The sequence below is a fragment of the Gopherus evgoodei genome, chromosome 7, assembly GCF_007399415.2.
Source record: "Gopherus evgoodei ecotype Sinaloan lineage chromosome 7, rGopEvg1_v1.p, whole genome shotgun sequence".
In the NCBI taxonomy this organism is placed as follows: Eukaryota; Metazoa; Chordata; order Testudines; family Testudinidae; genus Gopherus; species Gopherus evgoodei.
This window is the reverse complement of record NC_044328.1, coordinates 86972721-86991482: the sequence shown is the minus strand read 5'-3', so window position 1 is coordinate 86991482 and position 18762 is coordinate 86972721. Positions and strand designations below refer to the sequence as shown.

Below are 18762 nucleotides of genomic sequence, written 5' to 3'. Positions count from 1 at the left end.
TCAGGGCCAGGCAAAGATAGCCACATATCACCACCCCCTTAAAAATAAAATCCATAAAGAAACAGTGCCAGTGAGGAGGAAGTGTCCACGGAAGCAACTTTTCCCATAGTACCACAAAGAAGGCAGCTATGTAGTGAAGGCTTTAGATTTCAGCATATGACTTGGCAAAATAAGGAATTTGAGAGGAAGGGCTCTATAAAGAACAGGAGGATTCAAGCACTAAAAAAAGGTTGATGCAGATTAGTGGAAACAAAGGCCTAGCCAACTAAGTAATAACTGTGTAATACAGGTTACAGCTACATCATGTGTCTCTAAAATAGGGCTCTTATTTGAGAGCTGTGTGCTAAAATCATAGCCACCATAACTGTGGTAGTGCATTACAAAGACGAGTCTCACCTTTAATAGTGTTCATATTATCCTTTGCCAGCTCCTCTAAGTTAAAACCCTGCTGCATTTCCGCTACCACCTCCTTGGTGAGGTGTGGTGACAGACTCCGTGATGCAGGAAGCAATGAATGGTAACTAACTTTGGCACTGGGCAAAGAAAATACTGGAATTAAAATGGATTTGACAACACACTAACTAAAACCAGCAACATGCTTAAAGGCACCCCAGTGTTTAAAAAAAAAAAAAAAAAAAATACAACCCAAGAAGTGATGTCTCTTCTCACATATCTCAACATAAGACTTGTAATTTTTGCGAACTTCAACAGAAAAATTCTGACTATATAATCTGTCTTGCATATTTTATATCAATATTAAGTTCTTGGCATTCTCTATAGGGGGAAAGAGGAATTACACCGCTTTTCCTGTCAGTACAGACCACATCAGCCCACTAGCTATAAAATCTCAACACTATTATTTAGCTGAACTCTAAGAAATATGGGAACCGCTATAAATCTAAACAGACCAAATGGTCCATGCTGTTGGGATGGTGCTAAATTGGTGTGGCCACACTGAATGAATGTGAGCATAACATGACAAACATGGTTGAATGGCTGCAGAGGATCCTGGGAGCAGTTCCCCTTTAAGCAGAAGCAAATTTGATAAAGGACTGGCAAAGTCTGCATGTACGAATTATATTGAACCTATTGGTTGGCAAATCTGGGCCCATGCAAAAGTAAATATCACATGTACAGACTTCCAGCATGGCGCACAGGTTGACCTGGTTATAGTGACCTTACAGCAAGGATATCATGCAGAGCCAGAGTGAATGTCTGATGAGTGAGTAAATGTGGGGCGATCTTCCTTTGGTACTACCTCCCTGTCTTCTATCCCCTTCTATAATGCTAATTAGGTAAATATTAGCAACCACCCGCCTACTGGCCATGCTTTTAAGACATGTGACTCTTCTGAGGGAAAAAAAAGAGTATAAGAATCAAGCAAAGTCAACTACCGTTGGTTGGAATTCCTTAATTGACGCTTGAAGAACAGGGCCGTCTCCAAGTTTTTGGCCGCCCAAAGCAAAAAAATTTCCCCCCACCTCCCCGTCCCAACTCCGCTCCATTCCAACCCCTTCCCCAAATCCCTGCCCCTTCCTCCTCCCCGGGAATGCAATATTTCCCATCCTACCCCTGCCTCCCGGGCAAGCCTGGGAGGGAGGAGGGAGAAGTGGAGCGGCAGCACGCTCGGGGGATGAGGTGAGCTGGGGGAGGAGCAATTCCTCTGCCCCCCCCGTTACTTCCTGCGGTCCTCCTCACGCCCCCCACAGCCGCAGCTCACCTCCCCTGAGCGCGCCACTGCCGCTCCACTTCTCCCCCCTCCCTTGCACACGGCAAGCCGGGGAGGGAGGAGGGAAACAGCAGAGCGGCAGTGCACTCGGGGGAGCAGGTGGCAGTGGAGTGAAGGTGAGCTGGGGGGAAAAGGGGAACGGTTCCTCTGCCCCCCTCCCCCAGTTACTTTCTGCGGCCCTTCCCGCGTTCCCCGCCGCTGCAGCTCACCTCCGCTTGGGGCCGGCTCCTGGCTTTTTGTGCCCCAAGCACATGCTTGGAGCACTGGTGCCTAGAACTGGCCATGTTGAAGAAGCAACCCTGCTAGATAAGAATAGCCAAAACTCTGCACCGTGGGCTCACGCAGGACTGTGACCCAGAAGGGTCTCAAGGCAACCAAGGCCTTGCCTTGAGGGAATCTGAGGCAGACCAGTGGGCTGAGAAGAACAGACCAGGAGGGAAGCAACAGTCTATAAAATTGGTAACCACCTTCTCTGTTTTCCAAGCAGGAACTGCGTGAAGCTAGCGCAGGGTCTGTTTGTGTATGTTTGTGAATGACTCGTTAAGAGGAGTGTATAGCTCTTAATGTCTAACACAGAAGTTAATATAACTCTTTACCGCTTGTGTAATTCCTTCTCAATAAACTGCTGTGTCTTGCAGATAATTACTATGGACCTTTTCCACTGGCGTGACAGTAATCTGCTCCACTGGGAGTCAGTAAAGATTCATTTCAGGGGTAGTAGCACCCCCTGTTGTCATCACATGCCTATGGAAGAGGACTATATTGACTCAATGGTTCAAAGGAAAAACAAAAGTCCCATGGCAAAACTCTGCTGGAGCTGTGCTGTGACAGAGTTCAGCAAACTTGCTCTAGATCTGTGTACACAGGGACCTTTACTCTATTTTCTTAAGCAAGTTCCAAAGATTAATTAAATAGTAGCTCATTCTCCTTCCCATTCTGTAGCTCTGTTGTCAAGCAAGTTCAACCAATGATCCCTTTGGTGTAGTATGCTGAAGTAGGATGAAGAGAGCAACTTAACTAAACCTGTCCTGTCATTTGTTAGTACCCAGAGCTTCTGGTGACTCTGTTGTAAAATGACTGGGTTTGGTTGGAAAGAGGTTCATATACTGAAACAAAACCAAAACATCCTTACCCCGTCCAGTCGTAAAGTAGTAATTTAGCTGCACTCTCTGTGTCAGGGACACCTCCCTTTTTCAGCATTCCCCTTTTTTGTGCAAGTAAAGTTAAAAACTCCACAGAGTTTCTGAAGTCTGGGATGTTGTAGTACAGTATCACCTGAAACAAAAAAACAACGTGGACAAGGGTTCATTAAGAATCTGGTCCATTTAATTCTCTCATGATTTTAGGAATGAAAGTACAAATCCAATTGTTTTAAGACTAATTCCTACTGAGGAGGCGCGCACAGAAAGAGAAGTAAGGAGATATAGTTGGGGAAGTCCTTTATTTCTTTTACTTTTGACACCACACATTACAGAGCAAAAGTAGCTATTCCATCAGCAAATGCAGCTGACACAGACGGGTATTACTATCAGTGTTCTTATTCCAATTTATCCATGTATAGTTTTCTCACCTCTCCCGTCAAACAGCAATGGCAGTCCACAGAGACCTAACTCTGTAGACCTCAGTGGGAATTAGATCAGTATTCGCTTTAAAGCATTGAACATTCAGAATGAGATCAGGGTTGGATCTGATGTCTTCACTGTAACAGTAAGACACTGAGTGTATCCTCATTTCTCACTCTGCTAATAAAACGACGTGACTAAGTTAATTATATATTTCATCAAATTAATTATAAAAAATGTACTGTCAGAAGAGTCACTGGGAAAGAGGCAACTGGCTGAGAGGATCTGGTGCATTTTACCTGTCTGCCAACATTAAGAGTTAGATTTTGTGTGATAGATATAGCACCAGTAAGTTGGTTCTCTGTGTCAATGAAGCTTCCCATCTGAGGGATCTCATGCATTCAACTTGCAGTAGATAGCATGCTATCCCTTTACAAAAGCTAACCTTGCAGGCCAGAAAGCAAGATCACCTTTTGTTGGAGCAATAAAGATATGCAGGACCTAGATGCATCGGGATGAGATAAGAAAGATACTGAAGCCATGCAATAACTTACCTGCTGTTTACTGCAGTGCTTCAGAATAGCATTTACTGCATCTAATAATTTTCCTGATTCTTCAGTATCTGTGGTGGTCCTCAAAGCCAGAGCAAGAGCAGAGTTGGAAGGGGCTGCAATGATGCTTGGGCTGTCTATCATCTTGATTTGTTTGTCAATATGGACTGTCTGCATGCACCTTTGAGAGAGCAAATGCATCCTGTCAGTAAGTCAACATAAATCAACCACCACGAAGCATTTGCTAAAGGATGAGAACTAGCAAAATATGAAGCTCAGTGTTGGACTGCATACAAACTCCTCATGCAAAGTCAGTTCCAATGCATCATCATGTGCTTCACATACAGTGGAAATCTAAAGCAAAGTAGCTTTGTGATTAGAGGAAGAAGCAAAGTGTTAAAACCCCACGGTTCTATTCATGGCTATGCAAGTGATTCATTGAGAGTGACCTGGTTGGGGCACCTATTTAATCTGCACGGTGTCTAACCTTTCCCAACAAAACTTCTGCCCCTCTATGGGTCAGTATTGCTGGCCAAATGTCACCCCAAGTTTTATAATGTGGCCCACGGGTGCCTTCATCTTTAATGAAAGGTATGGCTGCAGGAGCCTACATGTAACGGGTCTAGCTGCTCAGACAGAAACAAAGCATCACATATTGGTAGTCATCTGAAGGCTGCAATCTGCTCTTTATGCAAATCAGAGCTTATCCTTGGACTCAAATTGCAAGAGCAGCCACTGGACAAGCCCCTGTCTTCAATCAGGTTTAAGACCACTGTCTGTGTCTAGAGACAAGGCATTTATCTCAAAATTAATACAAAAATTGACAGTATTCTAGAATTGAAAATAAAAGACGTTAGACTTTCATCCTGAGTGTGATGAGGTGTACAAACTCCACACTGGGCAATAAGGGGTTAAGGAGTTGCTCTGGGCTCAGTCAGCCACACCTGCAAGAGATGCACAGGCTGGAGGAGGAGTTAAAAGGGAGCAGAACAGCTCATTTGTGAGCAGACCAGGGAAGAGAGCAGAGCTCCAACTCTCAGCTCCTGAGGATAGGGCTGAAGGAAGACAGTATCTGTTCTGACAGCCACTGCCTGAAGGAACATCTCTGAGGGGAGGGCCTGATCCTGATACACCCTGAGAGGGAGGCATTCCTTCCTCTGTTACTAATTCAGTTTGTTTGTGTTAATTGTCCTTGCTTTTTGTTTCTGGACTTACACACACCCCCACATCCCCCCAAAAAGGGGGAGAGACTTGAAAGTGACCTGGTCAGAGGGCCATGTCACAGGAAGAGGCACAGACCACTCAAGAGGCGGAGCAGCCAGAAGCAGCCAACCCTAAGGGATAGAGTTGCTATACCATGCCCAGCGACGAGGAGGCATCAAGAAGTGAGCTAACCTTTTCACACAGAGATCCTACTGCACTTTAAAAATTACATATAGGGGCATACTCTGTCCACCACTGAAATGCAGCAGCCGTTTAGGGAGCGATGCTCAGTTACAATGACTGATCAGAACAGGCAGTGGAGAATGCTGTAGCCAATTGAAACAGCTAGGAAATATACATAATCAGAATATAACTACAAAACCAGTGGTTTCATCAAATTAAACTTACTTGGTAACGCCTCTGACTGGCCCCACATTACAGACACGCACCTCCTTCAGACTATTGATTATACTGCTCTTCCCCACATTAGGAAAGCCTAATGTGAAGAAAAACACAAACGAATAGTAAAAATACCCTAATTAGTTAAACAAGAAACCCTACTAAATTAGATCAGAACTACTGGCTTTAATACATGTAGTCAGAGTGAGATCAGAGTTGGATCTGAAGTCTTCACTGTAACAGTCAGACAGAGTATATATCCTCATTTCTCACTCCAGTAGGAAAAAGGACAAGAAAAGTGACGTCAATTAAATTAAAAATCACAGCAAGGATCCATCAAGTGTAAAAAGAGGCAGTGCTGGTTGAGAAGAGCTACATGACTTGGTTAGCATTCAATCTGGTAAATTAACTAGCGTCAGATTTTTTTGTGTTTCCCATAGCCAGACTGGTCACAAATTCAATCATCAGTTGGTCACCAATGTTAGACACACATATGAGAGCTACCTCTGATGGGTAGGAAGTGCAAGAGGCATCACTGGGTAGCTAAGTCCCACGTCAAACCTAAGAATGTTCAGTAAAAGGCCACAAAGTATTTCAAAGCCTGAGATGTGAGATAGCACCTACTGATTGTGTTGTATCACCCAGCTTCTGTAATACTGTAGTTTCTTTGTAAGGAAAAGAAACACACCTTACCTATCACCCCAACTTGAATGGCTTTGTCTTGAGTCTTGCAGTGCTCTCGAAGAAGCTTCAAAAGACACTCACTTCCAAAACACATGCTGCCTCTTGACAAGTCAATGTGAGCTTGCTTCTTTCTGAGCTGCTTCTCCTGCTATAAAATTCAAAAATAAAAACATAGGATGGACCCATTTTAACTGTATGTGTTTGGGATGTTAAATATGAATCCAAATGTACATTCTACTCCAATATCTCTCTCTTGGATGGCCTTTACAGCATCTTTCTTCCAACTATAAGGAAGGGACTTGATGAGATACCAATTAAAGTGCAGCTGAATTGACTGGCAGTAAGGAGGGCAGTCCTTCAAAATGTTAAGGAGACCATGCATCTAGCAATGTGAACTGACTAATGGGACTTCTGCTTCCATTCCCAGCTGTGCTGAAGTATCACTGTTGGACCTTGGGAAAGTCACATAAAGCCAGAATGGGGAGGAGCCCTTACTCACTTTGCTGAGCATTCATTCAAGTAATCCCACTGATTTCAAATGGGACTACTTGCATGAACAATTGTTATTAATCTAAGGGCTCCACAATCTCTGTGCCTGAGTTTCTGCACTTTCAACATGCAGATGATGCTTATCTATTTCACTGTGGCACAGTGAAAATTAGCATGCGTTTGCAAAGCACTTTAAGTCTCTCTGATGAAAAGTGTTACACGAATATTATTAGGGTCTTAAATTAATGCATGCAAGAATCAAAAGATATGTATTATCATGCTCCAATGGGAGACGGGCAGTGGGGACGCCACTTCTCTATTACCCCAACTCTTCGTGAAAAAATTCCAAATACCATTCTTAGTAATGTACAAGCTTGGGATGGAAATAAGTGTTCACTCAGAGGCTTAAACCAGTTTAATTAAATTGCTTTAAAAACAGATTAAATTTAAACCAGTGCAATAGTCTCCTGTAGACAAGACCTTAGATTTCAGGACTTCCTCATTCATTCAGTGCTGATTCCATTTTGTGCGTCTTTCAGTACAAATCCTTAGCTTGTTGCCTTGCCTCAATGCAATTTTCCAGTCATAATTAGTAGTGAGCATTACTGAAACAAGAATTCACCAACAACTGTGAAGTTTCCCCACCCCAAGCAGAAACGTTCTAAGACTGCTCGTCACTGTCCCACCACGCCAAAAGAATCAGTTGCAGGAGCACACGCACACCCCCCAGATCAGTAAAACTTTGTATTTTAACTGGGAGAAATCAGAGTTGGATCTTGCAATCTTCATCTTCCTGTCAAGAGTCCTTGCTTTTCATCATGTTTCAACCCAGTGACACACATATGATTCTGTCTTAGACAAGAGAGACAGCAGTGCTCTTACCACACTTCTGTCCTTCAGCTGCATTGCGGATTTAAAAGCGACTGTTGGAAACTCATTCTTCAAATAATGTAACCATTTCTCCAAGTTCTCCCTTGGTACCAGATCTGGAAAGGAATACAGACCTTTCACTCTAATGAACTCCAAGTGTCACTGTACAGAATTTATTAGGCCTGGGATCTAAAGAATTGCTTTCTGTTTTCAGCCATTAGATTTATTCTTTAATATCATGTACAGTTTTAGGAGCTTTTGTTCCACACAGTAGCTGGTATAGTAGCTGAGATTACCCAGTCACCTCTGAGAAGGCTACTCTGTCCTTAACATTGAAAATCTTTTTTGCTCTTAAGCAAACAGTTGCACCATTAAAATAAATAAATAAATAAATAAATAAATGTTCAATAGTCAGTTTGACCTGTGTGTGTGGATCTTGTCACACAGCAAGAGGTGAGAAAACATAAAAAATGGGAAAGTGTAATTCCTTGAACAAGACAGCAAGCTCAGAGTTGGATCTTAGTCATCAGTAGTATCTCAGACTACATTGGTATCTTCCTCATAGCTCATATACTAACACAGAATCCTATGAGTGACTAAACATCTATACAAAACAGACTATTTCACTTACCGATTTTGTTTAACACCAATAGTAGCTTTTTGTTACCTCCAGACTGAGTAATGATTTGCTCCACCTGGGAGCATCGACAGCCCAGGGGATCTCTGGCATCTAAGACCTGCAGGACTATATCTGAAGCCCCAATCACCTGAAGTGGAATAGAGAAAACACGTTCCCATCCACAAGATTAGAAACAGCATTACAGGGAACATCTCTGAAATCATCAGTACTGTTCTCTAAAATGAAAATGTCATTGTAATGAAAGAATGACCTGTAATTGAGCTTTCCATTATATAAAAAGTCAACTTACACTTTTGCAGTTTATTTTAAGACAACACAGGAAAACAAATTTAGTTACTGTTTGACTCCTTAACTCTTAGCATTGTACAAGAAAGACACACTCACCACCACACAGAGCATACAGTGCAGAAGTCTGGGTGTCAAGGTTAAGAGAGTTTGTAATCTTTAAATCCAGCAAATCTCCTTCAGTTAAAAGTGAGCAATGATGCCTGTTCTAACAAGGTTTCAATAACACTGGTCTACAATTTTTGAGAAGTCGTCTGCTTCAGAGATAAAATGTGATATTTATTATGTATTTTGATGTGCTGAACTCAAATATGACAATTAAAACAACTGATTGGCTACTGTTTCTAAGATATTTAAGTTTTTACATTTTATGTCTATGTATATTGTGTAGATAGTAGAGTTTAAATCATAAATTGTAAACCTAGGTCTTTTCATGTGTTTATGGTTGCTTTACATGATAATATTTCACCTGTCCTGTTTATGTAACACTTCAAAAATCAGCAAAAGGGTTATATAAATAAAATTTATTATGAAACAAAAGGCGAAAACCTATTATGTACATAGTTTAGTCCTATTCAGTGTCTACTCGGCGCTTCTTGGCTTGTCTCTTGTATTCATTAAATGGAGCTTCTCTTGTCATTGTCCAGCAATAGTCTGCAAGCATTGATGGGCTCCATTTGCCCTGATAGCCTGCCAGGAGATTCCACTGCTGTAGTCTGGAGCCCAACAGCTCTGCCTTACTCTTGGGTAGTTCCAAATCCCTGACAAGGTCATTCAGTTCACCTTGTGTTATGAGGTGTGGTTCAGAGGAGGAGGATGGGAGAAAATGTGGGTCCTGTGACACTGATGGTTCAGGACCAGAAGTGTCATCCTCTTCCTCGTCTGACTCAAGTGAAAATGATTCTGGTGCATCAGGAAGCGGCAGTCCTTCTCCGTGGGGTACTGGGCGTATAGCGGATGGAATGTTTGGATAATGCACAGTCCACTTTTTCTTCTTTGACACACCTTTCCCAACTGGAGGCACCATGCAGAAGTAACAATTGCTGGTATGATCTGTTGGCTCTCTCCAAATCATTGGCACTGCAAAAGGCACAGATTTCCTTTTCCTGTTCAACCACTGGTGAAGATTTGTTGCACAAGTGTTGCAGCATATGTGTGGGGCCCACCTCTTGTCCTGATCTCCAGTTTCGCAGCCAAAATAAAGGTGATAGGCTTTCTTAACCATAGTGGTTATACTGCGCTTTTATGATGCAAAAGTAACTTCAACACAAACACAGCAGAAGTTATCTGCACTGTTCACACAAGTACGAGGCATCTCTGCTCACTTTGGCTAAACAGAAATGTGTCTCTTTGCAAAATCAAACACTGACAAATGAGAGCACGACACTGTATGATTTCTAGAGCTGATATAGGGCAATGTGTTCAGCAGAGTGATGTAAGCTTCGTTATGATTGCATCACCCATGACTTCTAGGAATAACATGATGCAATTCATATCATGTATGATGCAATACCAGCTTCAGATTGCATCATTCATTGTTTTGCCTCAAAAGCAAGTACTGTCCAAACCCAGTCATAGATTTATTCATAGATCCAGTCAAAGATGTATTTTAGTCATTTCTGGTTTAAATTGGAGATCCCTTCCCTTTATAACTCACTTATCCTCCGCCATTCCCAAGTCAAGGGTTGTATATACTGACTCAATAGCATATCTTGAAAACTAGAGCCAATCAACAATTTTAAGCATCATTTTCATTCTCAGTGACCCAGAATTAGTAAAGTTGGACTACATTTATTTCATAAGCATTTTGGCTGTAGAGCAGTGTAATTATAGGGACACAATTAGCTTGAAATTGAGTTAATTCCAGAATTATTTAAAAGTAGTTTCAATTTGTCTAGGCCTTGTCTACACTACAAAGTTTTGCCGACAAAATAAAACCACCTCAATGAGAGGCATAAAGTTTTTTGCGGTAAAGTTAAAGTGACAAAGTGTCAATGTAGACACTGTTTGTTTTGTCCTCAGAACTGGCTTCCACTGGTATTCCACAATGCCTGCCCTGACCACTCTGCTCACTGTTTTGATCTCTGCTGCCCTGCACTGGCATGCACCCCTCCGCTTTCAAAGCTTTGGGAAGTATCTGAGAGCTGAGCATGCTGCTCCCTTTGGTGAACAAAGAGCAGATTATTAGCATGGAATGCTCCAGTTCTGCCCTGCACTAGGAACACTGGAGCAAAACTTTATAATGTAGAAAAGGCCTGAGTTCTCTACCAATTTTGTCATTTTACAATTGAATTTTCCCATTTTTAAAGTGTTTCTCTCCTGTATGAAAGACCCACACACACAGGGAAAACAGACTTGCTTTAGAAGGAAAAAATTGTAAAACGGGCTATACACAAGGTTTTGTAAAAAAAAAAAAAAAAAAAAAAAATAGAATTTTTCAATGATATAATCTGTATTACTTGTAAGGCAGAGTTTTCAGAGTGATTTTTCTTTCGCTCTACAGTAATGGAGACAAAAGCAGTTAATCAGGAACAGATCAATTTTCTGCACTGATCAAACTTGCTTTATTCAATTTTTAATAAGGTCTACCGGGCAATTGTGAAGAGTTTGTGTGGAAATCTTTGTTGTTGTGATCTCAAATGATAAAAGGGTTTTATAGCAAACTAAAATATCAAAGAATTTTCATTTTTTTTCATCCTACTGGCAGCAGCCCATTGGATTTCTCAGTCAGTTCTAACACTTGGGTCAGTATCAACCTATCATTGCAAAAGCAGTGTAACAATATGTAGGTATGGTAGGCCTGTCTTGCAGGACAGAAAAGTGAAGCCCCTTCATCTTTTTCTTTAAGCAGGCAGTTAGTTAATTGGGAATGAGAGTTTAATGATAAATAACCTGATCCTGAAGTACTTCGGTAAAATGCTCCTTGACTTCAGCCCGAGACAGATAGTGCTCAAAAGTGTTGAATGCCCACAACTGGGAGTTGAGAGTGCTCAGCACCTTTACAAAACTGGGACCCTAAAAGTGTACTGTTCTCTAACAAAGTCCATAATATATAAACCTCTTAACTGAAAAGGAAAGCATCAAATTAATATTTTTGGGTGCTGATGAAAATATAGAAAGTAATAATTAAAGGTGCCTACCTTTTTAAGTTCTCTACAAAATGACTTCTTTGAATTTTTATCCAGCAGTGTGTTAGATTTTGCTTTTAGTTTCATGGTTGATTCCTGAATGAAAAGAGGATGGGAGGAGATAAGAGAATCTGAAGCCACAAATTAAAATATTGTCTTTACACAACAGAAGATAATAGCAACTAGAACTGCAATATTTCTGATAGCATGAAAAAGCAACAATCAGGGAATACATGTTACTTGACATTAGCAGTAAACCCGACACCCCTATATATACTTTGATTAAAAGGGATGCATAATAACTTCCATGTCCTCACTAGTTTTATCACTACACCAAGTCTTTTCTGTTGGTCCAAACTGAAGGCAATGGGAGTTCTGCCATAGACTTCAAAGGCTGCTGGATTAGGCCTTATGAGAGGATGGAAAGTTTCTCTCTTGCGCTGCAAGTGAACTAGCCTCTTTGAAAAAAGAAAGAATTATACTACACATACATACCTTCTCCTCTGGATGTTTATTTGCTTCGGTAGCATTCTTTTTAGCCTGTAGCTTTCTTTTCTTTTCAAGGTCTTTCTGCCTAGCAAGTTTCTGCTTTTGTTTTAGTTCTTCAAGCTAATTGCAAGAAAACAAGACAGAGAACAATATTTCATAAGTTAAAGAGTATTCTTCCTCCCTACTTACGATCAGGATTGTTTGTAAAGTGCTTTGAAGATGAAGAGCAATGCTTTAAAAGTGCTACACATTACCACCTCGGATTATTCTTTGAATATTTTGCATGAGTTTTAGTGCTAGTGAAAGGTGCCAGGTTGAGAGCCCTAGAAAGCTAAGTTATCCATCCATACAAGAAGCGAAATCCTGGTTGCAGTGAATTCAATGGCAAAATATCAGTGGGACCAGGATTTCATTCAAGAGTATGATTTAGGTCTTAATCTTGACCTAGAGTGGTTGCACTGAAGGAAAAGGAATATTCCATCTCCACGGTCTTTTCAGTCTTGGTGTATGCGTCTCTGATACTGGTCTGGAACTATTAAGAAATCAAGGGCGGGAGCTTAAAGAACTGGTTGGCTGGTGTGAGCTTATTTCTTCTCCTGCTTTTACCTGATGGAAATGGTGATACATTATTACTGCCAATTAATCTTTTGGAGGCACTCAGATACTTTGGTGCCAAGACAGACAGAAATAAAAATTTTATTAAAGCTAATTTTAAAAAATTATACAGAGGCAAGAAAAGAGTGTCTGTACATCTGGGTATAGTGCTTAGATTATCCACAAATACAATGTTAGTTTTAAAAGTCATAAGATACATATAGTACTTAATCAGCAATAACCTAAATTTATGTGAATAAATTTAACAATACAGTTTAGATATTAGCATCAAGTATTCGGGTACATCACTCATAAAAAGTTATACAGCGAGTTGGTTGTGGAAAGAAATATCAAAGAGTGAAGATTGTCCCTCAGTAATTGAGAATTCAGGGTAGGCTGCCCATTCTCAAAATACAATCCATCCGGGAAGTATTTCAGTTACTTTCCCAACTGCGCTTCTCATCGGCACTCCAGACACCTTCAAAACGGTGTCAGAGATGGTCTTTATGTGGCAGAATAGTCACATTAGCAAACAGTGTTAATGTTGCCCACAAATATTTTGGTGCCTATACAGAGGATATCATACAAGTGTCAAACTGGCGAGCCCTTTCCCCCCTCCTCCACATAATTTAAGTACACCTCTACCCTGATATAACACGACCCGATATAACACAGGTTTGCATATAGTGCGGTAACCCCGGGGCTCTGGCAGCAGGGCTTGGGCAGCGCTTTAAAAGGCCCGGGGCTCTGGCTGCTGCAGGGAGCCCAGGGCTCTTTAAATCACCACTAGAGCGCTGCTGCTGCTACCCCAGGGCTGTGACAGCAGGGCTTGGGCGGCGCTTTAAAAGGCCCAGGCTCCTCACAGCAGCCAGAGCCCAGGGCTCTTTAAATCACTGCTAGAGCCCTGCTGCAGCAATGGGGCTTGGCCGGCAAAGTGGGGATACGCACATAACATCTTCATTCTATTACAAGTTGTATTTTACCCTTTGCTTCCTTTGCTCCGCTTCACGAAGAACCTCTTCTTTAAAAGGTGCAGCATTGGGAATTCCTGGATCTTTCTTGGGCTTTTTGTGCCCACGTTTCTTGGCTTCTTTCCTGAGTTTTCTGCTGTGCTCCCGAACCTATGGGCAAGAAAGAACAAAATCTGGTACTGGAGTCACAAATCCAGTTTGATAAAGAGACCATCACACTTCTCCTTCCTTCATATTTATGTCTATAAAGTTTTTCTGTGTTTGGAGTGAAGGGCTTTCAATTAAGACTGAATCAGCAGGTAGCTGTGCTTAAATAAACAGTCCCTGAATACTGCAAAAGTTAAATATTCACAGACTTAAGTTATTATGTCATCTATCTGACAATGCAGATTTGTTCCCTACATTTAAAAGCAACTTCCCATTGCAGCTGAACCCTATGTCCACTCACAATAAGTTCTGTATTGCCTAGTTTTTGTATTACTTCAAAGCAGTTGGTTGGTTTTCTGTTTAAAAGTATTTGGCATTAAAAAAGAAAACTATTTTTACTAGGGCTGTCAAGAGATTAAAAATTAATCGCACTGTTAAACAGAATACCATTTTTAAAAATATTTTTGGATGTTTCCTACGTTTCAAATATATTAATTTCAGTTACAACACAATACAAGGGTACAGGGCTCACTCTATATTTATTTTTATTACAAATATTTGCACTGTAAAAAACAAAAGAAATAGTATTTTTCAGTTCACCTAGTACAAGTACTGTAGTGCAATCTCCTTATCATGAAAGTTGAAATTAGAAATGTAGAGTTACGTACAAAAAAGACTACATTCAAAAACAAAACCATGTAAACTTTAGAACCTACAAGTTCACTTGTCCTACTTCTTGTTCAGCCAAATGCTCAGATAAACAAGTTTATGTTTGCAGAAGATAATGCTGCGCTCTTCTTGTTTACGTCACCTGAAAGTGAGAACAGGTGTTCACACAGCACTGTTGTAGTCAGCATTGCAAGATATTTGTGTGCCAGGTGCATTAAAGATTTGTACGTTCCTTCATGCTTCAACCCCCATTCCAGAGAACATGCATCCATGCTGAAGACGGGTTCTCCTGGATAATAATCCAAAGCAATGCGAACTAACACATGTTCATTTTCATCATCTGAGTAAGATGCCACCAGCAGCAGGTTGATTTTTTTTTTTTTTTCTTTTTGGTGGTTTGGGTTCTGTAGTTTCTGCATTGGAGTGTTGCTCTTTGAAGACTTTTGAAAGCATTCTCCACACCTCATCCCTCTCAGATTTTGGAAGGCACTTCAAAATTCTTAAACCTTGGGTTGAGTGCTGTAGCTATCTTTAGAAATCTCACACAGATACTTTCTTTGTGTTTTGTCAGATATGCAGTTAAAGTGTTCTTAACACGAACAACATGTGCTGGGTCATCATCTTAGACTACTATAACATGAAATATATGGCAGAATACAGGTGAAACAGAGCAGGAGACATACAATTTTCCCAAGGATTTCAGTCACAAATTTAATTTATGCATTTTTTTTTTAAACGAGCATCATCAGCATGGAAGCATATCTTCTGGAATGGTGGCCAAAGCATGAAGGGGCATATGAATGTTTAGCATATCTGGCACATAAATACTTTGCAATGCTGGCTATAAAAGTCCCATGTGAACGCCTGTTCTCACTTTCAGGTGACATTACAAATATGAAGAAGGGAGCATTATCTCCCATAAATGTAAACAAACTTGTCTCTCTTAGCGTGACTGAACAAGAAATAGGACTGAGTAGACTTGCAGATTCTAAAGTTTTACACAGTTTTGGTTTTGAGTTCAGTTATGTAACAATAAACAAAAAATCTACATTGGCAAGCTGCACTTTCACAATAAAGAGATCCCACTACAGTACTTGTATTAGGTGAACTGAAAAATATTTTTATCGTTTTTACAGAGCAAATATTTGTAATAAAAAATAATATTAAGTGAGCACTGTACACTTTGTATTCTGTGTTGTAATTTAAATCAATATATTAAATGTAGAAAAACATTCAAAAATATTAAATACATTTCACTTGTATTCTGTTTAACAATGCGATTAAAATGATTAATTTTTTTTTGTTAATCGTGTGAGTTAACTACAATTAACTGACAGCCCTAATTTTTACATGTGTGAACTTTCTTTACACCAGGGATCTCAAACACGGTCCCCCCTCTCCTCCATGTTGGGCCGGAGCCGCTCTAGGTAAATGCTGAGGGAGGGCTCCCTGCCCTGCCCCCGCGCCACTCCAGGAAGCAGAAAGAACTTGGGGGGAAAAGAGGCACAGATGTGTGTTGAAGTTACTTCAGGCACCACCCCCAGCAGCTCCTGTTGGCTGCGGTTCCCCATTCCTGGCCAATGAGAGATGCTGGGGGTGGTGCCTGAAACAACAGCAACACACACCCCTGCACCACTCATTCCCCATGTTCCAGAAGCTTCCTGAGTGGCACGGGGGGCAGGGCGGGCGGGCAGGGAGCCTGCCCTGCCCCCGGTGTATGCCAGGCCCGAGCCCGCCCCCCAAACCCCGCTTGCAGTCGAACCCCTTGCTGCACCCTGCACCCCGACCCACTGCCCTGAGTCCCTTGCCACACCCTTTACTCCAACTCTGTCACACCCCTCCTGCAACTCAACCCACTGCCCTGAGCCCCCTGCCGCACCCCAACCCCGTGCCCTGAGCCATCTGCTACATCCCTCCTGCACCCCAACCCCCTTCCGTGAGCCGCCTGCCGCACCCCTCACCCATCCTGCACTCCATACCCCAACCTACTGCCCTAAGCCCCCTGCTGCACCCCGCATCCCTCTTGCACCCAAACCCAAAGCCCTGAGCTCCGTCGCACCCCAATCCCCTGCCGCACCCCACACCCCAACCCACTGCCCTGACCCCTGCTACACTCCTCATGCACCCCAACTCCCTTCCCTGAATCCCCTGCCACACCCTGCACCCCAACCCACTGCCCTGACCCCCCTGCCACACCCCTATCTCCTGCCACATCCCACCTGCACCCCACACTCCAGCTCCCTGCCCTGAGCCCCCTGCCACATCCCTCCTGCACCCCAACTCCCTGCCCTCACCTCATGCTGCACCCCTCATCCCTCCTGCACCCCACATCCCAACTCCCTGCCCTGAGCCCGTCACTCCCCACATCCCTCCTGCACCCCCTGGGGGCAGGGAGGGGATGGAGTAGGAGTGAGGATTTCAGGGAAGAGGTTGGAATGAGGGCAGGGAAAAGGCGGGGCAGGGCTTCATGGAAGGGGTGGAGTGGGGGCAGGGCAGAGGGCGGGGCGGGTAAAGGTGTCAGTAATGCGTCCCTCAGGCCAATGTACTAATCCTCATGTGGTCACTTGAATTTGAGACTCCTGCTTTACACTGTGGTATTAGCATCCAGCATTAGCATTACAATGCACACTGCACTCAGTCAACATTCATTTTCTATCTTTATGCCCGTTCATTCAAACAGCAGAAACACCACCAACTTTGAAATAATACAAAATAAAAACATGTCTGATATCAGAGTAATGGGGATGGCTCTGGGCAAGCTAATGCTACCCTAATTTGAATACAAGGTGCTTAGATGCTATCGTGCATTAGAAATATCTTAGATAAACTGATGAGCAAAATGACAAACAAGTTATGTATGGAATGGGTGGCTCACAGCTGGGCCTCAATTTAGCTGGCTACTACTGCAATATAAATGTTAAACAGAAATTATATCACACTCCAGAAGCATTTTGGTCATTAGGGCACCTACATTTAGTTATGCTTTAAACAGAAATGGGTTCCACTCAAAGCTTTACATCCAAACCCCACCCAAATTTGGATCCAGAGCTGAACTTTACAGTTTGAGCCAGCTGCTAGTTTTTAAACACCATGAAATCCATGCATTTACATAATCCATCATTAGGGCTGAAATATACCCAAGTGTCCCTTTAATATGAATGCTTAATAGCAAATTTGGAATTGAGACCTACCTTCTTCTGGATTTTATATCGTTTATGGCAGGTCATGCGCTTACTAGCCTTGTTCAACTCTGAAAACATCAATATGGGTTATAATCAGGCAGAATGGATACACGTTCCAAATACAAATCTAACGAGCAACACCGGAGTGGAAGCCACAGATGCAGAGTTTACCAAACAACATTTTTTTTGGTTTAGGGACAGAACTGAAAAATTAGAAGAAAAATCGATTTAAACCAAAACTATTTTTTCCCAAAACATTTGTTGAATTGAAAAAACACACGAAAATTAAATTGACCAAAAATACTTCAGTTGACTCAAAAAGAATTTCTGTCCTAGCTTTTTGTTTTAATTCAGTAATTTTAGGGTGTTTTTCACTCAATTTGTTTTATTTTTTAAACTGGACAAATTTCAATTTAAAACGCTGTTTTGAAACAAAACGTTTCAAAATTTTATAAACCAAAGGTAGAAACAAAAAAAGTTTTGATTTTTTATTAAAAATACAAATCTTCAGTTCTTCCTTAGCCCAAACTATTTGTTGAAATGGGACAGAATTTGCGAGTAGCGTCGCAGCACTAAGGGCGGGGGGGGAAGAATCTTTTGATCCTTCCCCCAAAATTATACGTTGAAAAAAATCTCGCGCACTTCAACACACATCCCCATCTCGCCCCGATCCTGCAAAGGCTACAGGCATGTGTGAACACGTGAAGTTAAGCAGAGCCCAGCGCGGGCCCAAATCTTGGCAGGACCAGCAAGGCCTCAGAAGCAAATTCCAGGGCTGGAGCCCCAGGCTCGGAGGGGAGCAGAGGCGACAGGGCGAACCGCTGTCGCTCCCCCAGGCCCGCAGGGCGCTTCCCCCCCCCACCCCAGCAGCTCAGAGAAAGCCCCCGACCCCACGGAGAGCGAAGGGGGGAGGGGAGCTGTATCAGCTCCTCACAGGCTCGATCGCGACAGGAAAGCGCCCGCTGCCCCCCTCCCTGCTCGTGGGGCCTGGCGACCCTGTCCATCGCCGGCCGGCCGGCCTGCCCCTAGCGCGCACTCACTGGGCCGCCTCATGGCAGCGGCTGCTCCGGGCGCTGCTCTCTCCACGTGGAGGCCGCTGAGGCGACTGGGGAAGGCTGGTCCCGTGAGCAGGCACTGCCGTAAAGCAGGCCGGACCCGCGGCTCGGGCTG

At 42.6% G+C, this 18762-nt stretch overlaps 1 protein-coding gene and 5 non-coding genes across 6 annotated transcripts in view; all 6 read right to left on the bottom strand.

Annotated features, from left to right (window-relative positions):
* GNL3 (G protein nucleolar 3) overlaps positions 1-18762 on the bottom strand; it is a 23312-nt gene extending 4550 nt beyond the window's left edge. The window contains exons 1-12 of the mRNA XM_030569345.1: positions 18633-18762; positions 17602-17660; positions 13607-13744; positions 12036-12149; positions 11553-11636; positions 8119-8254; positions 7500-7603; positions 6138-6276; positions 5454-5541; positions 3846-4023; positions 2862-3004; positions 397-533 (exon numbers count right to left, since the gene is read on the bottom strand). Of these exons, the coding sequence (XP_030425205.1) occupies positions 397-533; positions 2862-3004; positions 3846-4023; positions 5454-5541; positions 6138-6276; positions 7500-7603; positions 8119-8254; positions 11553-11636; positions 12036-12149; positions 13607-13744; positions 17602-17660; positions 18633-18645 (1333 nt within the window). The 5' untranslated portion in view covers positions 18646-18762. The remainder of the gene's footprint in view (positions 1-396; positions 534-2861; positions 3005-3845; positions 4024-5453; positions 5542-6137; positions 6277-7499; positions 7604-8118; positions 8255-11552; positions 11637-12035; positions 12150-13606; positions 13745-17601; positions 17661-18632) is intronic.
* Positions 3392-3465, bottom strand: LOC115655687. The gene has a single exon (XR_004001473.1). It is a non-coding gene; the product is annotated as a small nucleolar RNA SNORD19 (small nucleolar RNA).
* On the bottom strand, positions 4108-4186 carry LOC115655688. The gene has a single exon (XR_004001474.1). It is a non-coding gene; the product is annotated as a small nucleolar RNA SNORD69 (small nucleolar RNA).
* LOC115655685 lies at positions 5642-5715 on the bottom strand. Its single transcript, XR_004001471.1, has one exon. It is a non-coding gene; the product is annotated as a small nucleolar RNA SNORD19 (small nucleolar RNA).
* On the bottom strand, positions 7369-7450 carry LOC115655691. Its single transcript, XR_004001477.1, has one exon. It is a non-coding gene; the product is annotated as a small nucleolar RNA SNORD19B (small nucleolar RNA).
* On the bottom strand, positions 7984-8055 carry LOC115655686. The gene has a single exon (XR_004001472.1). It is a non-coding gene; the product is annotated as a small nucleolar RNA SNORD19 (small nucleolar RNA).